The 22,558-nt window shown below is 36.9% G+C and overlaps 1 protein-coding gene and 1 long non-coding RNA gene across 51 annotated transcripts in view; one reads left to right on the top strand and one right to left on the bottom strand.

Annotated features, from left to right (window-relative positions):
- The window catches only part of ANK2 (ankyrin 2), a 669,482-nt gene that overhangs the window by 612,124 nt on the left and 34,800 nt on the right, over positions 1-22,558 (top strand). For 31 of the 50 annotated variants that reach the window (XM_053901307.1, XM_053901312.1, XM_053901304.1 and 28 more), the window contains 9 exons: positions 6,151-6,375; positions 7,902-8,000; positions 8,994-9,148; positions 11,412-11,623; positions 12,201-12,405; positions 15,503-15,599; positions 17,865-18,093; positions 18,903-19,028; positions 21,526-21,648. In XM_053901307.1, the coding sequence (XP_053757282.1) occupies positions 6,151-6,375; positions 7,902-8,000; positions 8,994-9,148; positions 11,412-11,623; positions 12,201-12,405; positions 15,503-15,599; positions 17,865-18,093; positions 18,903-19,028; positions 21,526-21,648 (1,471 nt within the window). The remainder of the gene's footprint in view (positions 1-6,150; positions 6,376-7,901; positions 8,001-8,993; positions 9,149-11,411; positions 11,624-12,200; positions 12,406-15,502; positions 15,600-17,864; positions 18,094-18,902; positions 19,029-21,525; positions 21,649-22,558) is intronic. The other 19 variants (XM_053901346.1, XM_053901342.1, XM_053901334.1 and 16 more) reach the window with 1 other exon arrangement.
- Positions 1-22,558, bottom strand: part of LOC128776569 (uncharacterized) — a 35,227-nt gene that overhangs the window by 10,551 nt on the left and 2,118 nt on the right. The window lies entirely within an intron of this gene.

The raw sequence follows: 22,558 nt of genomic DNA, 5'->3' as shown, positions 1-22,558 counted from the left end.
CCATCCTTTTACTTTTTCTGAAACACACAGTAAATATTCTGTTTCTACACATGAACGTTGTGAGTGATAAATGATTGGGGATTTTTTACAAATTGGAGCCAATTTTTTTTCAAAGCGATTTTCCACCAGTTTTTCAGTCTATGGAATTTGGAGAGGTAGGAAGGAATTAAGGGAGTTAGAGAGGAGAAAGAGCTCACGATATTGTTTTCCCCCGTAACCTCAGAAATCAGATTTAATTTAAGGCCCTCTTGCTATGTATATGTGGATCACTGAAGCACCCTGATGACTTTTTTTTTTTTCCTATTTTCACCCAGTAACTAACTCTGAATGCTGTTAATTCCCTGTCCCCACCCCTGGATGAATTAAAAGTAAACCTAAGGATTAGTAACTTTTGGGGTGGAGGATGTAGTCCTCAAAAGACCAGAGTCATTGTTTTCTGCTGCCTCCTCTGAAGCATGTACCTGTTTAGCTAATCAAATTGTGTATTTGCAGGCAAATCATCTGCATAATAATGGACTGCTTTTGCTTTTATTCTTTTTAAATTGTGATAACACTGTATCTCACAATTTAGAAAACTTCAGAAAGACTTTCTGTTTTGCATGATTGCTGAATTTCATTTGGAGAGTAAGATATGCAATTGAAGCTGAGTATATTCTGTGATAAATTTTGTCTGTACAGTCTTAAGTCAGTGTTCAGTGGAATGTGCGTACACATTTTCTCCAAAACTGTTCGTTGACTGTTTTAAGCATCCAGTGAAAGAATATATATTTCTTGCAGTAAAAGCAGTTTATTTTCCAAATAAAAATTCTTACAGAGCATCTGACGTGAAACATTTCAGGAGGTTTCCAAACTTTAGTTAACAGGAAATGGTACATAGAATTTTAACACCAGCTCACTTTAGAGTTTATTTAGCTGAATTCTCTCATTTTATGGATGAGAAACTTGAGGGCCACGGTTACAGCAGTAATTCAAGACAGAGATAGATTTAATGATAGATGACGGATAGATCCAGGAAAGAGCAATGTACTTGCTCCATTATCTTGTGCCCTGTGATAATAGCTTACTTAAACAATGAAGTTCATAAACTAATAAAAACTCCACCATCGTATTAAACTGCTTTAGCAAGTTTCTATGTTCATTTTAAATATCTGATAAAAGTTAGTTTCTCTGTTTCTTAGGTGTTGCATTATATTGCACTGTAGTTTTTATGACATTCGAAATACACAAAATCATATGGGTGTAGGGAATGGAAAAGGATGGCAACAAGCCTTTACTGACTTCTAAATGCTTTACCCACACATGATTTAATCCATGCTACACCCTTGGTGGTAATACGATTCTCCCTCATTGAGACAAGGCTTAAGTATTTTTTTTTTTAATATTTATTTTTGAGAGAGAGAAAGAGAGAGAACGGGAGAGGGACAGAGAGAGGGGGAGACACAGAATCCGAAGCAGGCTCCAGGCTCTGAGCTGTCAGTACAGAGCCCACGTGGGGCTCGAACCCACAAACTGCAAGATCATGACCTGAGCCGAAGTGGGACACTTAACTGACTGAGCCTCCCAGGTGCCTCACAACAAGGCCTCAGTCTTAAAGTTCACAAACAGCAGGGCTGAGCTTCAGTCCATATACCATCTCCTCTGTACATATTCAGTTATATGTTTTTACTTCTAGTCCTTTTACTTCCAAATGTTTACAGTATTATCCCATTTTTAATCTCCTGAAAATATGAGAAAATCCTATTTATTTAATTAACTCTAGTATGTGAGCTGATTCATCTCATGACTCATACCTTCCAGGTTTTCACTTTTTCCTGTGGTACAAAAAAAAAGTGCATGGTCTCTTACAGTCTGTTTTTTACACTGCAGAATAGCTTTACTAACTCTACTACCTATCCGAATAGTGAAACCTTTTGGTATTCTGGTATTTTTAGTATAAGTGTTCAAATGCTTACCCAATTTTATATTAGAAATTGTTGGGATTAACGAGCATGTTTTATCTAAAAGACTTTTCATTAGCACTTGAATTAGCATTTCTCTTATTCCCTCTCATTTGAAGAAAAGGCTTCTTTTAGTATACAGTTCTGCATATTCAGCTTTCTTATTAGTGGGTATTCCACAGTTATGTTATTTGAGTCTGTAGACTATAGAGTAAGTTCTGTAGACTTTTTTCTTGCTGAATTTATACACCTTTGTATTCATTCAGACTACTACTATTTAGTTCTTTCATGTCTTCTCTTCTTTCCGTTTCTCTCTTGACCTCTTTCTGTTTTGCTTTCTTCTCAATTCTCCTGCCTCTGTCTCTCTCCCCCTCCTGCCTTCCCTTTCCCTCTTCCCCTCCTGGAAAGCCCCCTCCCTTGCTCTCTGGCGAAAGACAATTCCCTCCCCAGAGCTTGTCATTTTAGGTTAGTCTTGCTACTTCCTTTAGTTAGTTGAGAAAGACACAAAGGCTTGTTTTCTCTGGAAATGTTATTTTTCTTTTCTCTGAATTATGCATATTGACGCTTTAATTTCCCCAATTTGCTTTGGTTGGGTAAAGTACTTACGTATTACTTCCCAGATCTATATAAACTTAAATTTATCTACTTGCAGCTTTAGCCTTTAAGTTCTTTTATTTTGATTTCCCAATCTTTGGTCTGTCTTCATGAAATTTTCACTCCTAATAAAATTGTTGACTTTGTTATATTCAAACTCTTGATTTTTGGTTACTCCCATTTTCTACTAATCATCTACCAAGGGAAATAAATATATCAAGTCTCTTATTTGAGGGCAGGAAAAGGCCTGTAGAAGAATATTTAACATTGAGTATAGCCCTTCCCAACTATTTTGCTATTTTATGAGCTGAAATATCTGGGTGTAGTAATTTGAATGAGTTCTGACTGGATTGGTTGTCCAGAGACCAAATAATTGAATTACCTTCACTTTTGCTGCCTTTTCTCTCTATTAGATATAAATATATACAAGTCCTTACAACTTGCTCTTTTCATTCTTCCATTCACTCATTCAACCATTAGTTATTGATGACCTATTATGTGCTCCATCTACATTGTTCTAGGCATTGGGAGAACACAGGAAGAAATAGGAGGAACAAGGTCATGCCCAATATGGTACTTACATGGCTCCTGTATGTGGTTATAATTCACTTCTTATTGACCAGGAAACTAAGTGATTCTGAGCAAAACCATCATGTGAAACCTGGGGCTTAGACTATGAGCATCTTGGCAGGAGCAACTATATTTTTACTACCAGTATCCTCAGTTCCAAGCAGGGCACCTGGCACTCAGTAGGAGGGAAACAAACATTGCATGCTTCTCATGCATGGGAATGGAAATTATGGAGTAAATAGAACAAAAGAAGATTTCAAAAGGAACAGTCAACGACACAAAATCTGACAAAGTAATCAAACGTTGTTATGGAAACATTGCCGCTAAGAACATAGCTACTTCAATTCACTTTTTTAGAAGATGCACCACCAGAAGGTATTTAACATGTTTTTCTAGATAGGGACATCATATAGGCCCTAAGTCATCACTGAAATACATAGAGGGGAAACACAATAGCATATAACATGAGGTGGAAATTCCCTAAATGGCTTTATAGGTACAAATAATATTCAAGACTGATAATATTAAGTGGATATATTCTAATAAGTTCTTATGGGTTTGAGTCCCTGTTCTATTGTTCAATGGTGACAGTAATCAAAAGATGAAAAAATTTAAAGAAGGTAGAGAAAGTCAGAAATATTGCAATGCATTTGGAACATTTGGAATATTTCAGCTACTAGTTGAAACTTAGTGTTGCCTCGTTTTTATAATAATTGACATGAATATCATTGTCAAATAATATGGAGAAGAAACTTTTGTATTCATCTAGAAGTGTTACCAGTTTTTCTTTAACTTTTAAAGAAAATGTTTATTTTGAGAGAGAGAGTGAGCACAAGTGGGGGAGGTGTAGAGAGAGAGGCAGAGAGAGACTCTAAGCAGGCTCCACACTATCAGTGCAGAGCCCAGTATGGGGCCTGATCCCAGGACTGTGAGGTCGTGACCTGAGCCCAAATCAAGAGTCAGACACTTAACTGAGTGAGCCACCTAGGTGCCCTGAAGTGTTACCAGTTTTACATCCTTTTAAGCTATAGAACATTGTAAGAAACAAATAGAAAATAATTATTTTTAAGAATTCATACTTAGACAAGTAGTAAGAACAGCAGCCAACATTTTTTTTTTTTTTCATTTTGTTTTGATAAAGCCCAGAAACATCTATTTTTGAGTACTGGACAATTGATTACACTTCTCAGTTTTTGCCCTATACTAAAAACTTAGGGGGTTGGGTGTGAGGGGTAGTTCTAGGCTGGCTCCTGCATGTGAGAAGGACAGTGACAGTTCTCGTGGTCTCGTCCTGCATGATGTGCTTCAGACAGGCACTCCAGGCTCCCTCACATCCATTTTTATTACTAGCAACAGGATTTCTGTTTAATAGCATGCTTAATGAGTTCTGTGTTCTGCTATGAGGAAGATGCTAACATATTTCCATCACTTGTCTAAAAATAACATCCATGTATTGTGTTTCTGTCCTTACTTTGATGAAATACCTTTCAAATGTTTTAAGTGTCGTCATGGATGCGATATCTAGATATGGTGAATCTGATGTAGTTCTGTGCTTGTTAAGCTCTAAATAGATCCATAATACACCTGTATGTTGCTTTCCTTTTTTTGTTTTGGTATATAAAATCTTGCAAATGCGATGAAAATTGGGAAGGATAGTAATGTAATCTGTATAAGGGTGTACACATTGTTTGTGTCTTTGTGTATATGTGTACAACACTCAGATTGCCTGGTGTAATTTTTGCTGCTTAATGAAACAAGTACCTCCAAGACTTTAATGAGTGTTAGGACTATCAGGGTGACAATAACTCGCACTAAGCTGTAGCAGGATCCTTTAAGACCATCCCACAGGAAGCAACTTCAAGGTTAAAACTAATCCTTTTTCTTGGTACTCTTAAACAGAATCGCTTGGATTATAGTTCTTTTATTCAGGAACAACTCATTTGGCAGAAAAGGAGCAAAATAATAGGAATAGGAGCCTTTACATTTCTAAATTATTAGCTGTGATTTTCCATACACAGCTTACTATACTTTGGGGAAAATCATGATGCACAGATCTCTCCCATTAGCATGAGCCCAGGGTTTCCCACTTCAAAACACAGAGTAGAGATGATTTGTTATCTTATTTCCCGCCCACCCCATCTTTGCTTTAGTTACAATGGTATGGCAGAGGGATTCCTACTTAAGAACTGGAAAAGTGCATGTGAACCAGTAAACTCATTCTATCCAAAACGTTTAGTTTTTCCTTCTCCTTTAGAATGCAGTAAGTTAATTACCTGCATCCTGGATAAGACGATGTTAGAGCAGGATGGGTTTGATCTTGGGAAAAGCCCTGTGAATCTTTTTTTTTTTTTTTTTCTTTAGGTCATAGAATTAAAGTGGGGTGGGCAAGATGCAATTTTGAAAAGTCAGGTTGAATTAACTTAGAAAAAGTGCAATTTGATATTTATTTATTTATTTATTTATTTAGGGAACATGTAGGGGAGGGGCATAGAGAGAGAATCCCAAGCAGGCTCTGTGCTGTTAGCGCAGAGCCTGACATGGGGCTCAAACTCATGAATCATGAGATCATTACCTGAGCCGAAATCAAGAGTTGGATGCTGAACTGACTGAGCCACCCAGGCACCCCAAAACCACAATTTTTTTCTCTCTATCCGTAAACTATGTGGATTTTTACGGATATACCTAGAAAGGAGAAGTCTTTACATTTACAACAAAAGAAGACTCACTAGTGTTCATTATATAATTTCATCCCACTTTCTTTCTGAGTCAATTGGACAGATTTTGAATTTATAGTTTGTATTTAACATCGGTATTGTCAACAAAAATTAGAATTCTTCTATAAAGATCAAAATAATACAAAAATGAAAACAATGACAAAACAGAAAGGCACTGGCATAAAGTAAAATAACTTTTAAAGACAAGTATTTTGCCACCATGCCAAAAAATAGAAATGAGAGTAAAGCTTTACGGGAGAGAATTAACTTGGCAAAGCTTGTTTATCTGGTTCCAATATTTCAAAACACAGCTAATCTTCTATCTTAATTTTTAGTTTCCTGGTTAGTTTTATGGTGGATGCCCGAGGTGGTGCGATGAGAGGGTGCAGACACAATGGGCTCCGTATCATTATTCCACCTCGGAAATGTACTGCCCCAACTCGAGTCACCTGCCGTCTTGTCAAACGTCATAGACTGGCGACAATGCCTCCAATGGTGGAAGGAGAAGGCCTGGCCAGTCGTCTGATCGAAGTCGGACCTTCTGGTGCTCAGTTCCTTGGGTAAGGGTTTCTGATAAACCTCCCACTTAGTCACGGATGAGCTTGTGTCCTCTACATGAAATCACTAGGATGGAATGGAAAAAGGTACGTCAAAGCGTCGTGAAAGAAGATTGGCCCATGACATTTTTTTTTAAATTAGAAGTAGCACCTCCATGCTTGACTCCAATTACGTGCCTCTTATTTTAAGGCATTAATGAGTTCAACATTCAGGTGAATTATTATCCTTTCTCTTTGGATGTTACCATAACCGCTAGGCTCCCAATGTGAATTATCATGTTTTAGCCATTGGTAGTTTTTGTTTTTTTCTTATCTGAGACTCACCTCGTCAAATCATAATGAAAAATACTACTCTATTCCAAACACAAATTTAAACTCTTGTGTAGTAATGAAATGGAGCGATTATCTTTGGAAATCAGTGTTGTCTTTATATAAGAATATCCAAAATTTTACTCTATGTGATTTGTCTTTTCTGTCATCAAAATTGCTACCTTGAGTCTTAAAATTACACTGGGAGTCTCTTTAGTTGTAGTTTTCCCTAAGATGACAAAATCAAGACTAACTTCTGCCGTGCTCATTTTAGCAGTTTTGAGCAGAAGTGAGCATTTCTTCTTTCTTCTGTTTATACAGCTTCTGTTATATTAAAGTGGTATTACAATATGCCAAAAGATGAGTAGCTGCCCCTGAAAACTGACAAAAGGATGAAGTTTTGGAGGGGGACAAGTTTCAAAATATTTTGAAACAAATCAATTTTATTTAAGTCTTGTCACGTCAAGTCGTTGTTGTCAAAAATTGAGAGAAAATCCTATTAATCACGAACTCTTTGCTTTGCCACTGTCATTTTGGGGAGAAGGTTTGCTTTAGAACTCAAGGAACGTTCTAAAGTCTTGTAATTTGGAGCAGACTATTAATGAGTTGCTGCAAATTATGTTCACACCTGAAAAGGGGTGTCTGTATTTCCCAATTATAGAAACCACCTCCCATGTCCTCCTAAATGACCAGAGGTTTAGAAGGAGCCTGTGAAGTTCTGGGTTGCATCAGAAAATGCCAGTATGGTTGGAATAATTCCCCAGTGAGCCCTTTCATATTCTGTGCCAGGCCCTCTTCCCTCCCTCATGCTCAGGTAGTTTTAGGCTTTTTAATAAATTTCACATCTGTTGAGGAATATCCATGAAAACATCTGGCCTCTATCCCGAAGTCAGAGTTTTTATTATATTCCCAACAGCTTTGTCTTTCCTGTGGAGCATATATATTTTTTTTTTGTCATTGTTTATTTTTTGGCTCATGCCCTGGCAGTGAACCTAAACAGGGTCAGATCAAACACCCAAGTGTCTCCTTCCACGTGCCTCCATTGTACACTCTGGGTCTCAGTTCCTTGCTCTTTGTGACCAATGGAGGGGGCAGAACCAAACGCAGTGTGAAACCAAACTTCACCCTGTTGATCAGCTGGTGACGCTGGGGTTCTGTGGAAAACAATACCTGAAGCTTACTTATGTTCTTTCTTTCACTGCTGCTTTGGATGTACTCAGTAAACTTCACCTGCCAACGGCCCCTCCCCCACTTAATGAGGGAGAAAGTTTGGTCAGCCGCATCCTTCAGCTGGGGCCTCCTGGAACCAAATTCCTTGGGTAGGAGTGACTTAAAACAAATTGATGGCTGCTGGCCCCCATTCTTCTCCTTCTTCTGCAATATGATTTCTCTTTTTGTCATTGTGCCCATGACATGTCCCTCCCTATGATTTAAATTCTGTATAACCTATCTTTAGTGGACCATTTCTGACCCTTGTGGTATGTGACTTTTATTTTTGAGTGACGTTTTTATATCTTTTCCCTTAAAGTGCTGTGACCTTCATTTTCGTTTAAAGCATGAGATCTGCCTAGTTGTACTATGTGCTAGTTACGATGTTGTTATGATGAATTTGAAGTCTGTATCAAAGCAACCTGGACTGAAAAATCAAAAGCCTCTATAATTTTTGAGAGTGAATGCGACCTGAAAACATCAGGGCAGTGCATGTTCTGGATCCTGAATATAATAGGCATGGGACACAATTGGGCTATCTACTGAGGCACTCAGTTAGGGCCACACTGTGTACACATGCCTATTGTTCCCTTGAATGAAAAAGATATTTAAATAAGCAAAAAACATGAGTGCATGTCTCTTTAGTTCCCAAGTAGTTAACTTTTGTGACATCTTTTCATTTACAACACGTCAAATTATGCAACATAAGAGCCATTTTCCTTCTTAAACCATTTTATCATTTGCACCTTATAGAAACTGTTTTAGGAGATTGGCACACCTCATGGATATGCATGCACGTTTCTTTTGGTTAAATGTGTTATACTTACATTTATCAAAGGAGAAGTTCCAGAATGCCACATGCACTCACAGGGAAACATTATTTGGCTTAAGGTAGCAGCATGCCCCTAAGGATTGGTGCCCCTGAGGTAGAATGCTACTGTGTGACCATCTGCTAGCCAATGGGCTCCGGAGGAAAGCCTACTATACCCCTGTCCCAAGAAAGAGAACAATTCCAGGTCACTTTGCAACAGACAGGGTCAAGGTGCTTGTCTTAATGTTGGCCAGCTCTTGTCTACACTGAATGTTCTGCCTTACTGTGTCAGGCCTGTGATTGTGGAGATTCCTCATTTTGCTGCCCTTCGAGGAAAGGAGAGGGAACTGGTGGTCCTGCGCAGTGAGAATGGGGACAGCTGGAAAGAGCATTACTGCGAATACACCGAAGACGAATTGAATGAAATCCTTAATGGCATGGATGAAGGTACTTCATATTGAGGGTTTTAAAAGAATTCTAAAGTGGAAGCATTCAAATGATATATTTCTTTCTTATGACCTAGGGATGTGGGCGCGGGGATGGGAGGTGGGTTTGGGTATAGGTGTTCCTTGTGTTATTTTACCACAGCAGGTATTCGGTACATTCCGGGGTTGGAATGCATAATGAATTTGCCTACTCTTACCTCTGTTATATTCAGGAAAACAAATCCTTTCAGTAGGAAATATCTCATTTAATAAGGAGATACAGCATATCTCCATCCTTATTCAAACCTAAAACATGAGATGGAATAGATGTTGTTTCATTACAGAATGAACTGATACCGGATAATAAATCCATGACTTTTTGAAATGCCTAACAAGACAATTTAGATATAGTTAAGACACTGATAAAAGTGCTAAGCTTTTTTGTTGGAAAACTTACATAAACCCCAAACCAGTGCATTATAGGATAATATGATTTCTTTTGAATTTTCTATTACTAAGGAGGAAAATTAAGTTCACTCAAACTTCCACATGTAATTCAAACAGGGAGTTAGCCAGGGTAGAATCTCACATATACACCTACACATATAGTTAAGGAATTTATTTTTTCATTAGGGCTTTGAGCTCTGTAAATCCCAAATCTCGCTTGGGCCATTTTGCCACAGATTGAAATAGTTCCGTGTTACCGGAGGTAATGGATTAATTCTCTGGCATCCTTAGCTTGCACAAATACAGAGTGCCGGTTCTAATCCAGGAGATGTGTTCCGCTTTAAGTAACCACACAAATAGGGCAAATTCTTTGCCCAAGTGCCACGAGCATACCATATTTTGTACAGAACTGGACAGGCAGCTGTAGAGCTATTTGTAATGTGTAGCTTTGGGTATGGCTCATGAATAGGAGGTGTAGCCTGACAGCAGCTACTTTAATATTTCTTTCTGCATCCTGCGGAGGTAGACTAAGAAAAGGGGCCAGCTTTACCCTATCTAAGAAGTAGATGGAAAAAGAAACAATGTCCTCTACATGCATAGGTTAGTCTTCCAGGAAAGACAAAAAGATCAGGATTTTTACTGATAAAGCTTGTTCCATGCAATATTTAGCTGTTTTCTGCTCCTTGGAAACATTTGTTTTGCCTGCATTTAGGTTTAGGATGTTTTCTTCTGAGATATTTACCTGTCATTAACACTGCCATGAGCATTGGCATCTTGTCCTTGAATGAGGACTTGTATTATACTCTACATGCGTATGAAGCTTGTTTTAAAACAAAGAATGAGATTTTTGTATTTTTTGTTCTCTGTGCTTGGAAATGCATTCTTTTGTAAGTATATGCTAGTGTTTGCCAGTGTATCAGTTTTCGATGCCATGATTAGATCCTGGGACTTCTGGCTTTTGCTATCTAGTTATATTCAATAGTCAAGAAAAACATAATTGCTGTTCCTGCCTCTATAATAGATTGCAAATGATTTCTAAAAATAAACAAGTTTCCATTATCTCTGAAAATTCAGTGATTCCCTTAATGCAAATTTTCAGCATTTTAAACCAGTCTGGGTTTGGTGTTGCCCTACATAGCTATACTAATGCAATTTAAAAAGAGCCCATTATCCTGTCTTCCTAATACTAGATGATATGTTTGGTAAGTTAATGGTTTCAGGAGAATATTGAAAACCTGAATTTATAATCGCTGATTTTTTTTTTTTTTTGTATCTGACTATTTCAGAGACAACCATGTCACTAGAATAAACACGCGAACACAAACCTTACCCTTACAAGACAGATTTTAATCCCTCACTATTGCCTTGAGAACTGAAAGGGCCATCTTCCTTCTTAAAACCACAATAACTGGTATTTGAACTAACTTTGAAATTTGCAAAGAAAAGGAGTCCACAAACAATTTCCTCTCTTTCACGTGAACCAAGAATAGAACAGGTTCATTTCCATTCCAGGTTTGCCCTCAAAACCCCTCATTTACAAAGGCAGTGCTGCAATACTGTATCTGGAGCTGGATGCTCTCCTTTCCCAGGGCCCTGCAAAGACCTAGTTTCCACAGAGAAATAAAACGTGCAGACTAAATGCCAATAGGTCTTGAGAGACTGCAATTTTTTTTTTTCTAGTGTTAGGATAGGTAGTCTTGCTTCTTAAATTTTCCTATTATTTAAAACAAGGCATCTTGCTGCCATACTGGTTTACTATGAACTGTGCCAAGGAGTTTGCTAGAATGTTTTTGGATGGAAATCCTTGCTCTATGAAGATGGGTCATTTCTTGTCTCAGTGCTGGATAGCCCGGAAGACCTAGAAAAGAAACGGATCTGTCGCATCATCACCCGCGACTTCCCGCAGTACTTTGCAGTGGTGTCTCGGATCAAACAGGACAGCAACCTGATTGGCCCCGAGGGGGGCGTGCTGAGCAGCACAGTGGTGCCCCAGGTGCAGGCCGTCTTCCCAGAGGGGGCGCTAACCAAGAGGATCCGTGTAGGCCTACAGGTAGGCCCATGTTGGATACACGTTAACCTAACATGGATTTTTATTGTAGTGATTGGAAATCAGCTTTTCAAATGGGAAATGCAGTAAAACCTTGGATTGCAAGTAACTCGATGAGCAAACCCTTCTAATAAATTTTAACCAATTTGACAATAAATTTCATATATTGAAAAAAAAATTTTAACTTGATAAACTCTCAGTGTCTTGTAATACAAGGAGTACGTGACACTGAATGTCACATGATCAAAACTGAGCCAATGGTTCTTGAAATTCACTTCGATATACAAGTGCTTTGGATTACAAGCATGTTTCTGGACTGAATTATGCTCACAGACCAAGGTTTGACTGTAAGTGGGTAACAAGTCAAATTATTCCCAGGTGAGCAAAAGCTGCCATTAGAGATTGTAGGTCTCATGAAGTTTTATATAAGTGCTTAGTACTAAACTTAACAATTATCATGTTTGAAGTCACCAAACTTATTTATGGCTAAAAAGTGATACCTGGAGAAACTTATGTCAAAGAAATTTGACATATATATAATGATATATCATTTATTTTAATATTTTTTTTCTTTGAAAAGGCTCAACCTATGCACAGTGAGCTGGTTAAGAAGATTCTAGGCAACAAAGCTACCTTCAGCCCTATAGTCACTTTGGAACCTAGAAGAAGAAAATTCCACAAGCCAATTACCATGACCATTCCTGTCCCCAAAGCTTCAAGTGATGTCATGTTGAATGGTTTTGGGGGAGATGCACCAACCTTAAGATTACTATGCAGCATAACAGGTAAGTCACTTGTGACTATGCTAGTAGAAAGTTCCAAAAGAAGTAACGTAGATCATTGTAAATATTCAGTACCTTTGCCATAAGATACCTGTGAGGTTATATGCATTAATTCAGGAAAAGCATTCTAATTAGGGACGTGAAAGCTAAAGGAAATGAACTTATATTTATTACATTTATATACAGCTCGTATGCCAAACTATTGGACACTTTATATGCATTGTCATTTTAACCTTCACAGCGGACCCATAAGGAAATGTTAAACCCATTTATGCAAAAGGAAGCCAAGGCCGAGTGAAGTTCCATAACTTGCCTGAGATCATACCATACATATTTGGCAGAGTTGAAATTCAAACCCAAATTTATATACCTCTACTCCCAAGCTTTAAGCCTTCATCGAAGACCTCATCTTATATCTAATGAAAAACAAACACTTGAATAACTATACCCAGTAGTTCAAACTTCTGTCTAGGAACTGATATGTCTTTATCATTAATCTATTAAACTAACTTTGGAAAAACAAAGTACAGGTTTTTAATCATTAACTGAATTTTGGCCTTTTCAATTGGAAGTTGTAGTAGCTTTCAGATGACTACCACACTCCAGAAAGACATTCCCAGGATATTGGTTTTCTCTGCTCAAAATACCACCACCACTGGGTAAGAGAAAAAAAAAACCCACACAAATAATCTGTGTTAAGACTACATAATTTGACTAATTTCCCTATTTAACAATAAACACATGGTATTGGCATTCAGTAAATATTTATACTGTTGTCAGTAGGAATAACAACCATCCCTGGTTGTTTAGGTATCGTTAGAATTTTTTTTTTCATTTCTCCTCCATATTGAAAGGAATGTTCACTTTTATTTTGTTCTCTTAATTCCCCTTCTAATTAGTGTTTTTCCTCTACTTACGACAGCAAACCATTGAGACTTTACCCCATAAGTTTAATAATATGACAGAATTTTAAGATACACAGACTATAATGAGTATAGAAGGAAATCATGCTTCACGTGTGACTTCTTTCCCAATTACCCATTTCTGGTTGTCACCCAGCATTCCTGGGTGTCAGTCTGATACTTTTTGTTCCATGGGTATACAGTTAGTCTCTCTATAATGTGCAACATTCATGGCATGGAAGCAAAAGTAGTAAGACCGAAAAGTGTCTGTGGCACACCCTGACCTTGTAGAAGATCCAGTGAAGATACCACGTGGGCCTAGGTGCCACCTAATCTAGTTATTCAGATGGGTTTATGCTAAACACTTTCTTTTTTTTTTAATTCTTTTTTTTTTAACGTTTATTTATTTTTGAGACAGAGAGAGACAGAGCATGAATGGGGGAGGGGCAGAGAGAGGGAGACACAGAATCCGAAGCAGGCTCCAGGCTCTGAGCCATCAGCCCAGAGCCCAACGCGGGGCTCGAACTCACAGACCGCGAGATCGTGACCTGAGTTGAAGTCGGACGCTTAACCGACTGAGCCACCCAGGCACCCCTAAACACTTTCTTAAATTTATTTGTTAATTAAAAAATATGTGAAAGTGTTTAGATTTTTGTGTTTTGCTCTGTTATGTGCTTCTGCTAAGAATTAATATTTTAGAGGCCTACTAGAATAAGGTTCCATGAACTTTCTATGATAACTCATTTCCTTCTTTAAGAAAGTTTAGAGTCACAATTTTTCTTCATCTCAAACATACATTCCTCTTGCAGTGCTTTAAGACTCTTTCATCCTTATCTATGCCAACTTAATTTTCCAGTAGAATGAAAGTTCACCTCAGCCTCCATGGTGATTTTTCTATGTATAGAGGTCATTTCTTTAGCATTCATTCATGTGTTCACCCACCTTTCAGTATTTATTGAGCTCTTAATATCTTCCAACCTTTTTTTTTTTTTTTTTACCAGCCTTTAACTACAAATTCAGAAGAAATTTTATTTCTTTTTTTAAAAGTTTATTTATTTTTGAGAGAGAGAGAGAGAGAGAGAGAGAGAGAGAGGAAGTAGGGGAAGAATGCAGAGAGATTGAGAATCCAAAGCAGGGCTCAAACTCACAAACTGTGAGATCATGACCTGAGCTGAAATCAAGAGTTGGATGTTTAAGCAACTGAGCCACCCAGGTACCCCAAGTAATTTTATTTCTTAAAATATGAATAAAATATGATAGTTAAAAAATATGGGGGCGCCTGGGTGGCTCAGTCGGTTAAGCAGCCGACTTCAGATCAGGTCATGCCCCGCGTCGGGCTCTGTGCTGACAGCTCAGAGCCTGGAGCCTGCTTCAGATTCTGTGTCTCTCTCTCTCTCTGCCCCTCTCCTACTCATGCTCTGTCTCTCTCTGTCTCAAAACTAAATAAAACATTAAAATAAAATAAAATAAAATAAAATAAGATAAGATAAGATAAGATAAGATAAAATAAAATAAAATAAAATAAAATAAAATAAAATAAAATAAAATAAAATAAAATAAAATAAATGAAGTTCAGGAATAAAAGAATACTTGGATTTTTTATTATCTTAACAAAGTATTCAGCTCCTTGGTTGATCAAAGTATCTTTTCACATCATCAACTGCTACAATTTAAAATATATTCAAAGCCTAGCAATTACAATCAAAGCTTCGGAGTGTTAGTCTGATCTTAACTATAGAGAACAAACTGAGGGTTGATGGAGGGAGGTGGGCAGGTGATAGACTATGGATATTAAGGACATACCTGTTGTGCTAAGTAAGCGCTGGGAGTTATATGTAAGTGATAAATCACCAAATTCTACTTCTGAAACTAATATTATACTACATGCTAGCTAGAATTTAAATAAAAACTTGAAACATTAAAACAAAAAGAATGTCAGAGCATAGAATACTTGGTAAGTAATTTGAGGCATTTATTCAAATAACTTCCCTTAAGTTTCTCGAAAGGTGGTGTCTGCTATTTGTTTTCAGTGTGTCATTTTTTAGCATGTGATTTTTAGACATGTTTCCAATATGTCATTTTGAGGGGTGGGTGGGACTAAGAGGTGAACACAGCCAGAACCACAGTGACTTTATTTTACAATTCAAAGTCTGGAGTTTTGCCCAAATTTTTTTTTAAAAACAATCCTATTATTTCAGGTGGAACGACCCCTGCACAATGGGAAGATATTACAGGAACTACGCCATTAACATTTGTCAATGAATGTGTTTCCTTTACAACCAATGTGTCTGCCAGGTATGGTTATGCAGCCCAGAAAAGCCCACTATGATATTGCCCCTCCCCATTGTCTTTTGTTTTATTTAGTTTCTTACATCCTTTAAAAGTACATCTTTTTGGTTTGCTTTTAAAGATCATCTGCATTTTCAGATTTTAAACTAGACCTGCCAGCAAATATAATAGTGATGATACAATAACAAAGGACAACCAGTCAAATTAAAATCTAAGAAAAATAAGTGATTGTCGGCTTTGACTGTATGACCTTGACTTTGGTTTTAGCAGCCACCACTGATTTTTCCAGTCCTAAAGGTCTTAGGAAAGATAAATTTCCTGCTGTCAAAAAATAGCCTGAACTACTTTTTCCAACAGAATAATAAAAACACAAAGCCCGCCATGGCTGGCTTAAGTGGTTTAGAGGTTTCAGTGACCCTTATGCCTTCTAACACATTTACCCATTACCCATGTCTTATCCATTTACATATCACACATCTTTTAAAAGCTGAAGCTATCTAATTTTATGTCATGCACACAAGAGTCAGTTTATTTAGTTCCCATTTACATTGGGATCAGTGGATTGCTAAGCATTTTCCTAATTATTTAATTTGACAACTACAACAACGGTGTGACTTAAATAGAACAAGAGGTATTGTGTCCATTTTACCGATGAGAAAACTAAAGTTGAGAGTGGTTAAAACTTAAATTTCTATTTAGTGGGGAAACGAAAAAATAGAGATTCATGAATAGCTCAGTAACAGTGCACAGCAATACCTGGGTTTGATGGCCCATGTTTATAGTCTCAGCCACTCAGGTTCAGCTACTGAGTCTCGAGCTCTCTGTCAGTATGCTCTGCCACTCAGGCATCTACCCTCTAATGCAAGACAATGGCAAGTTTTGAATGAGAGGTCCACCAGAGTTACTAAAGAATTCAGCAGAGGGTGTTTGCGTTGGGATGTAGAGGATGTCCGAGAAGAGGTAACTCATGAGACATGTAGGAACCCAATAAGCAGATTGGGAAAGTGGAAAAGAGAGTAACATGAGCAAAGATGCCAAGATAGAATGCAAAAGCGTCCTGGGGGGTTGCAACAATGATCCAGGTAATCTATAATTCAGAAGTAATGCTGGATTGTGCATTGTTTATAGAAGGCCTTGTGGGATAGAGTAAGCAGTTGGTATTGTAAGTGTATTTAATGGTTACACTTAAGTATGGTTACACTTAAAAATGGTTAAAATGGTAAATTTTCTGTTATATATATTTTACCAAAGCCAGTAAAAAAAGAAAAGAGATGGATCAAGAACTTGAAGAAAAGAGAGGCCAAGACGATAGGGAAATCTCAGGAATGTTGAAAGATTATGGGAAATGAGCCAAGAGGAGGAAGGTGATCATTGTTGAGGAAACGTTTCAGAGCAAGAGGATGTGGAACAACCTTTGAAAGTGTATACATATACATATACATATATGTATACATATATGTATATGTATACATATACATAGCAGATTGGGAAAATGTCCATCAATGACCTCTTTTTCAGTGAAGTTGTCTTTCTTAGGGCCTCAGATGAGGGGCGGGGGGGCTCAAGCTTTGCTAAAAGCTTAGCAAAGTTAGTATACTGAATAAAATGATATCCGAGGAGAAAGTTGCCAGGCAATGTCACAGACTTAGTTGGGGTTAGAACCCATAAATTGGTGACAAGCAAATAATTTCTTCTATGAATTATATTCAATATTTAGAAGTTCTGGAGCAAAAGCAAATTGTTTAAAATGGTTTTACCAACCTTGGTGTCTGGAGAGGTTACTGGAAAAGAATGATGAAAAAAAGCTGTGTAGGTATTATTGAAAAGAGTTTCAGGAAACGAAACAAAGAATAGGAAAGGGAATCAAGGAAATAGAAATTCTTATTCAGTGAGATACTTGTCATAATGTCCGATACTGAATTCACATGCTAGAAGATTCTAAAGTGCTGAGATAGAGTTGAGAAGATTGAATACTCAGAAGAGTCTCTATGGAAGAAAATCACAAATACTGCATTTGATAGCTGATTTTAAACACCTAATCTTTCTCTCTTCCCCTGAACTCCCTTGCTCCTTCCCATCTTTCTACCTTTCCTTTCACTTTCTTTCTTTCCTTTTAGTTTCTCTTATCATCTCCCTCTTCACTCCCTTCTTTTTCCAAGAAACATTTAGTGACTGTTTTGATCACAGTGAAGGGATTGTTGTTGTTGCTGTTGTTGTTTTTCAACTGCTGTACTTTAAATTTCAAATAACTTACCTTATTTCCTTTTGTAGGTTCTGGCTGATAGATTGTCGGCAAATCCAGGAATCTGTTACCTTTGCATCACAAGTGTATAGAGAAATTATCTGTGTACCATATATGGCCAAATTTGTTGTGTTTGCCAAGTCACATGACCCCATTGAAGCCAGGTTGAGATGTTTCTGCATGACTGATGATAAGGTGGATAAGACCCTTGAACAACAAGAAAATTTTGCTGAGGTGGCCAGAAGCAGGGATGTAGAGGTACTGTATTTACAAAAATAATTTGTATTGACATGGTGTTTATACCCTTACTAATATATTATATTTAAAATAGTATTTAATAAATAGAGCTATAAAAAAAAAAAAGACCAATCCACATTTTGATCAGTTAGAAGGTCAAGGTCCAAAATCAGCCATTCTTAACCTGTTTGCGTATAGGGACAGTCTCAGTGTGTATGAGTAGATAAAAGGACTCTGTTGAAGATTATTTTGGGAAAAATTATGAGTTATTGATAAAGTATATAACTGACTGTCATAGTTTAGATGTCTTTATCTTTCCTTGTTGTTTCTTATTATTGTTTAATAGTAAAGAAAGCAGTTGGGAAGTATATCCTTTGTGTAAATGTGAAAGTACCATATCCAGGACTTTTCTACATTACTTTTTCTTATTTTGGATTTTTTTTTTTTTTACCAGTGGGCCTTTGGATTTTGAAGTCAAGTAACCTGATTCATTATGATGTCAAAAATTACCCAGTCAGAAATTTAAATGTGGGACTTAAAGAGATATTGGTTTTGGAGGGGTAACATGAAACTATTAGAAATGAAAACATTAAAACTGCCACCATGCATTTGAAGATTCCTGTAATTCCTATACCAGTAAGAAGAGGAAGGGGGTACTAACACCTGCTTTGTCACCGATAAGACAAAAATGTCAGTCAGCAATTTAAAGATTATATATGTGTATTTTAAGAATTTTCATGGTCCAAGTAGCATCACCACTTTTTTTATGTAAATAACACGTGATAATTATAGCTATTATACTATATGTTATTTTTCTCTGTTTTCATCAGGTACTAGAAGGAAAACCAATCTATGTTGATTGTTTTGGCAACCTGGTGCCATTAACCAAGAGTGGCCAACATCATATATTCAGTTTTTTTGCCTTTAAAGAAAACCGACTTCCTCTCTTTGTCAAGGTAATATATACATGAAATTTTGTAATGCCTTTTATTTAAGATCAAGTAAGGATTTGATTTCCTTTAGGAGGAGATAATATTTGCTTTTCAATGATTTCCAGTAATTTTTTTAAACCATATCTATGAAACTTTAAAGTCCTCTAAAACCAAACACTTTTATTTTTGAGGTTCAAATTCATAAGGCTGAGAATTAGGACAGATAGCCAATTCGTTATTTAGAAAAACTGGCCATTTTTCCCAAATTTTGAAAGAAGTCTCTTTCTTCTTTTTTACTATATTTCTTTTAAATATTTATGCTTAATTTTTAAAGATGCATGAATATCATTAATGTGGAGACCAAAAGAGTTCTAAGTGACAATATTTTGTAATAGAAGCTCTCAAAGGACCCAGGATCTCACTTAATCTAGTAAGAAATTATCCCAGATAGAGCTGTGAATTGGATATATTTTCAAAAATTCATCCAGCAAACATTTATGGAGACACTTCAGTACACCATGAATCTGTTGTCCCTGTTTAAGAATGTTAATCCAAGTTAGGAATTTGTCCTTAATGGACACACATTTCATTCTAGAGTCCAATTATAAAGAGGGACAAAAATGTGTGATGGAGAGATTCATGAAATTAAAAGGAAGTAATAATTCTGTTATCTATTTCTCCAGTCACTCATTTTTTTCTTATTTCTCAGTGTATTTCACTGTTCTAGAAGTCCTAATAATGTTCAATCCTCACAAGATAGAAGCTGGTCTCCATCAGTTTTTATTACACTGACTTTAGACTACTAATTCCAAACGGTTTGTCAGCAGTGACTTATTTTAATCCCTTATTATTTTCCAAGTATATGTCAGTACACCTCTTTTAACTTTTTAAAAAATCTATTAAGCTTTCCCCAGATCTCCTCTGAGTCTTTTGTTGTGCCATTTCTGGTTTGATTGTTTTGCCTGCTTAAAGATAAGTTCTGTAGATCATCACGTTAAGCTATAACTGCCGAGTGGTAATGGATCCATTTAACACAAATGGGTGTATAACTAAGCTAATACTTGGTATTGTTGATGTGCAAAAGTCATTCTATAAACAACCAAATACAGAAATGAGCAAAGGACTTAGACATTTCTCCAAAGAAGTTATATGGATGGCCAATAAGCATATGAAAAGATGCTCAACAGCTTAAGGAAATTCAAATTGAAACCACAATGAGATACCACTTTGTACCCATTAGGTTTGCCATTGTTAAAAAATGAAATAACTAACACATGTTGGCAAGGATGTGGAGAAATTGGAACCTTGATCATTGCTGGTGGGAATACAAAATGATGCAGCCACTGTGGAAAACAGTTTGATGATTCCTCAAAAATTTAAACATAGATTAGCATATGGTCCAGCAATTCAACTTCTAGGTGTATGGTGTATACCCAAGAGAACTGAAAGCAGGGACTCAAACAGTCACTTGCACAGCAGTGTTCATAAGAGCATTATTCACAATAGCCAAAAGGTGGAAACATCCCAAATATCCATTGACAGGTGAATGGATAAATGAAATATGGTATATACATACAAAGGAATATTATTCACCCACATAATAAGGAATGAAATTCTGATATAAGTTATAGCATGGTGGAACCTCGAGGATATATCCTAAGTGAAATTAGCCAGACACAAGGGGACAAATATTCAATGTTTCCACTTACATGAGGTACCTAGAGTGGTCACGTGCATAGAGTCAGAAAACAGGATGGTAGTTGCCAGGGGAGGGAGGCAAGGGAGGAATGGGAAGCTATTGTTTAATGCAAACAGGGTTTCAGTTTGTGAAGATGAAAAAGTTCCAAAGATGCATGGGGGTGATGGTTGGACAACCACGTGAATGTATTTAATGCCACTAAAAACTGTGTGTGTAAAAATGGTTGACATGGTAAGTTTTATATTATGTATATTTTAGCACAATTTTTTTAAAGAATGAAACTTTGATATATGTTGCAATATGATTGAACCTTGAAAATATTACGCTAGGTAAAATAACCTAGAATCAAAAGGATAACTCTATCCTTTGTATTGTATAACTGTCCATTCAAGGTACCTGGAAGAGGCAAACTGATAGAGACACAAAGTAGAATAGAGGTGACTGAGGGCTGGCAAAAGAGGAGAATGGGGAGTTCTTGCTTAATGGGTACAGAGTTTCTGTTTGGGATCATGGAAAATTCTGCATAGTAGTGATGATTGCACAAGTTTGTGAATGTGCTTAATGCCACTAAATTGAACACTTAAAAATGGTAAGTGTAAAAATGGACGTGGTAAATTTTATGTATATCTTACAGCAATTTTTTAAAAGCTGAATGATTTTTTTAAAGTCATTCTAAATGATAATAGCAAAAGAAAGGAACACCTCTAAATCCTTGGCATTATCAATGAATTTATTTCTTCCTGATTCTTTTGAGTATCCTCTAATTAAAATAAATTATATACATCATATCTGGGTGAAGCATGTATGCCTTTTTCCTTCAAGGTACGTGATACGACTCAGGAACCTTGCGGGCGACTATCATTTATGAAAGAGCCCAAATCCACAAGAGGCCTGGTGCATCAAGCTATTTGCAACTTAAACATCACCCTGCCAATTTATACAAAGGTATTGTCAAATCTGCTGTAGTGCACTTCAGTCTGTATAGGATTTAATTTTCAAATCCTTTAAAATAAATAAAAGCAAAAGCACTGAATGCAAGCACATATAACAGTCATTTTTAAAAGATGTTTATTTATTTATTTTGAGGGTTGGGGGGGTGGAGAGAGAGAGAGAATGAATGAATGAATGAATGAATGAATGAATGAATTCTAAGCAGCCTCCACGCTCAGTGTGGAGCCAGACACAGGACTCGATCTCACAACTATGAGATCACAACCTGAACTGAAATCAAGAGTAGGACATTTAACTGACTGAGCCGCCCAGGCACCCCGCCAGATATTACTTTCTATTTAAACCTCTCACCATTACAGAATTCCTTGCTTACTTTGATCAAGTTGAAAATGACAACCGAATGAATTAAATGTCGGGGATAACTTTATTTGATTACTTAGAACAATTTTAACCAGTATCTTTTCCATAGAAAGCTCGCATGTGGCAGCCTATAGGGGGCTGCAGCAGGTCGTCAGAGTGTGTACTAGAGGTTGGGGTGGAGGGTGAGAAGTGGCAGGTGAGACTTGGAGGAGAAGTAGAAACACATTTAAAACCCTAAATCTTGACTCCACAAAAAAAGCATTTTCTACACTTCTTTTTAACCCATGATGGTCTATTCTTCTTAACCAATTGTTCTTGTAAATAGAGATGAGTCACATAGAGAAAAGCTCATAGCATCATGTTTTAATATTGCAAATTCTGATTCTGTGATAAAAACGAAACATTATCTGTACATGTAAACTTACATGTTACTCCAGTAGTTAGAATAGAGCAATAGGTGTATCCATCCAAATGAGCATTATCTAATCTCACTCCAGTTGATACGAAATGTACTTTCAGTTTATAGATTTGTGAGTCACTGAAA

This window comes from Panthera pardus, unplaced genomic scaffold, assembly GCF_024362965.1.
Source record: "Panthera pardus isolate Hobbes unplaced genomic scaffold, ASM2436296v1 HiC_scaffold_13, whole genome shotgun sequence".
Taxonomy (NCBI): Eukaryota; Metazoa; Chordata; class Mammalia; order Carnivora; family Felidae; genus Panthera; species Panthera pardus.
This window is presented reverse-complemented; position numbering and strand designations above follow the sequence as displayed.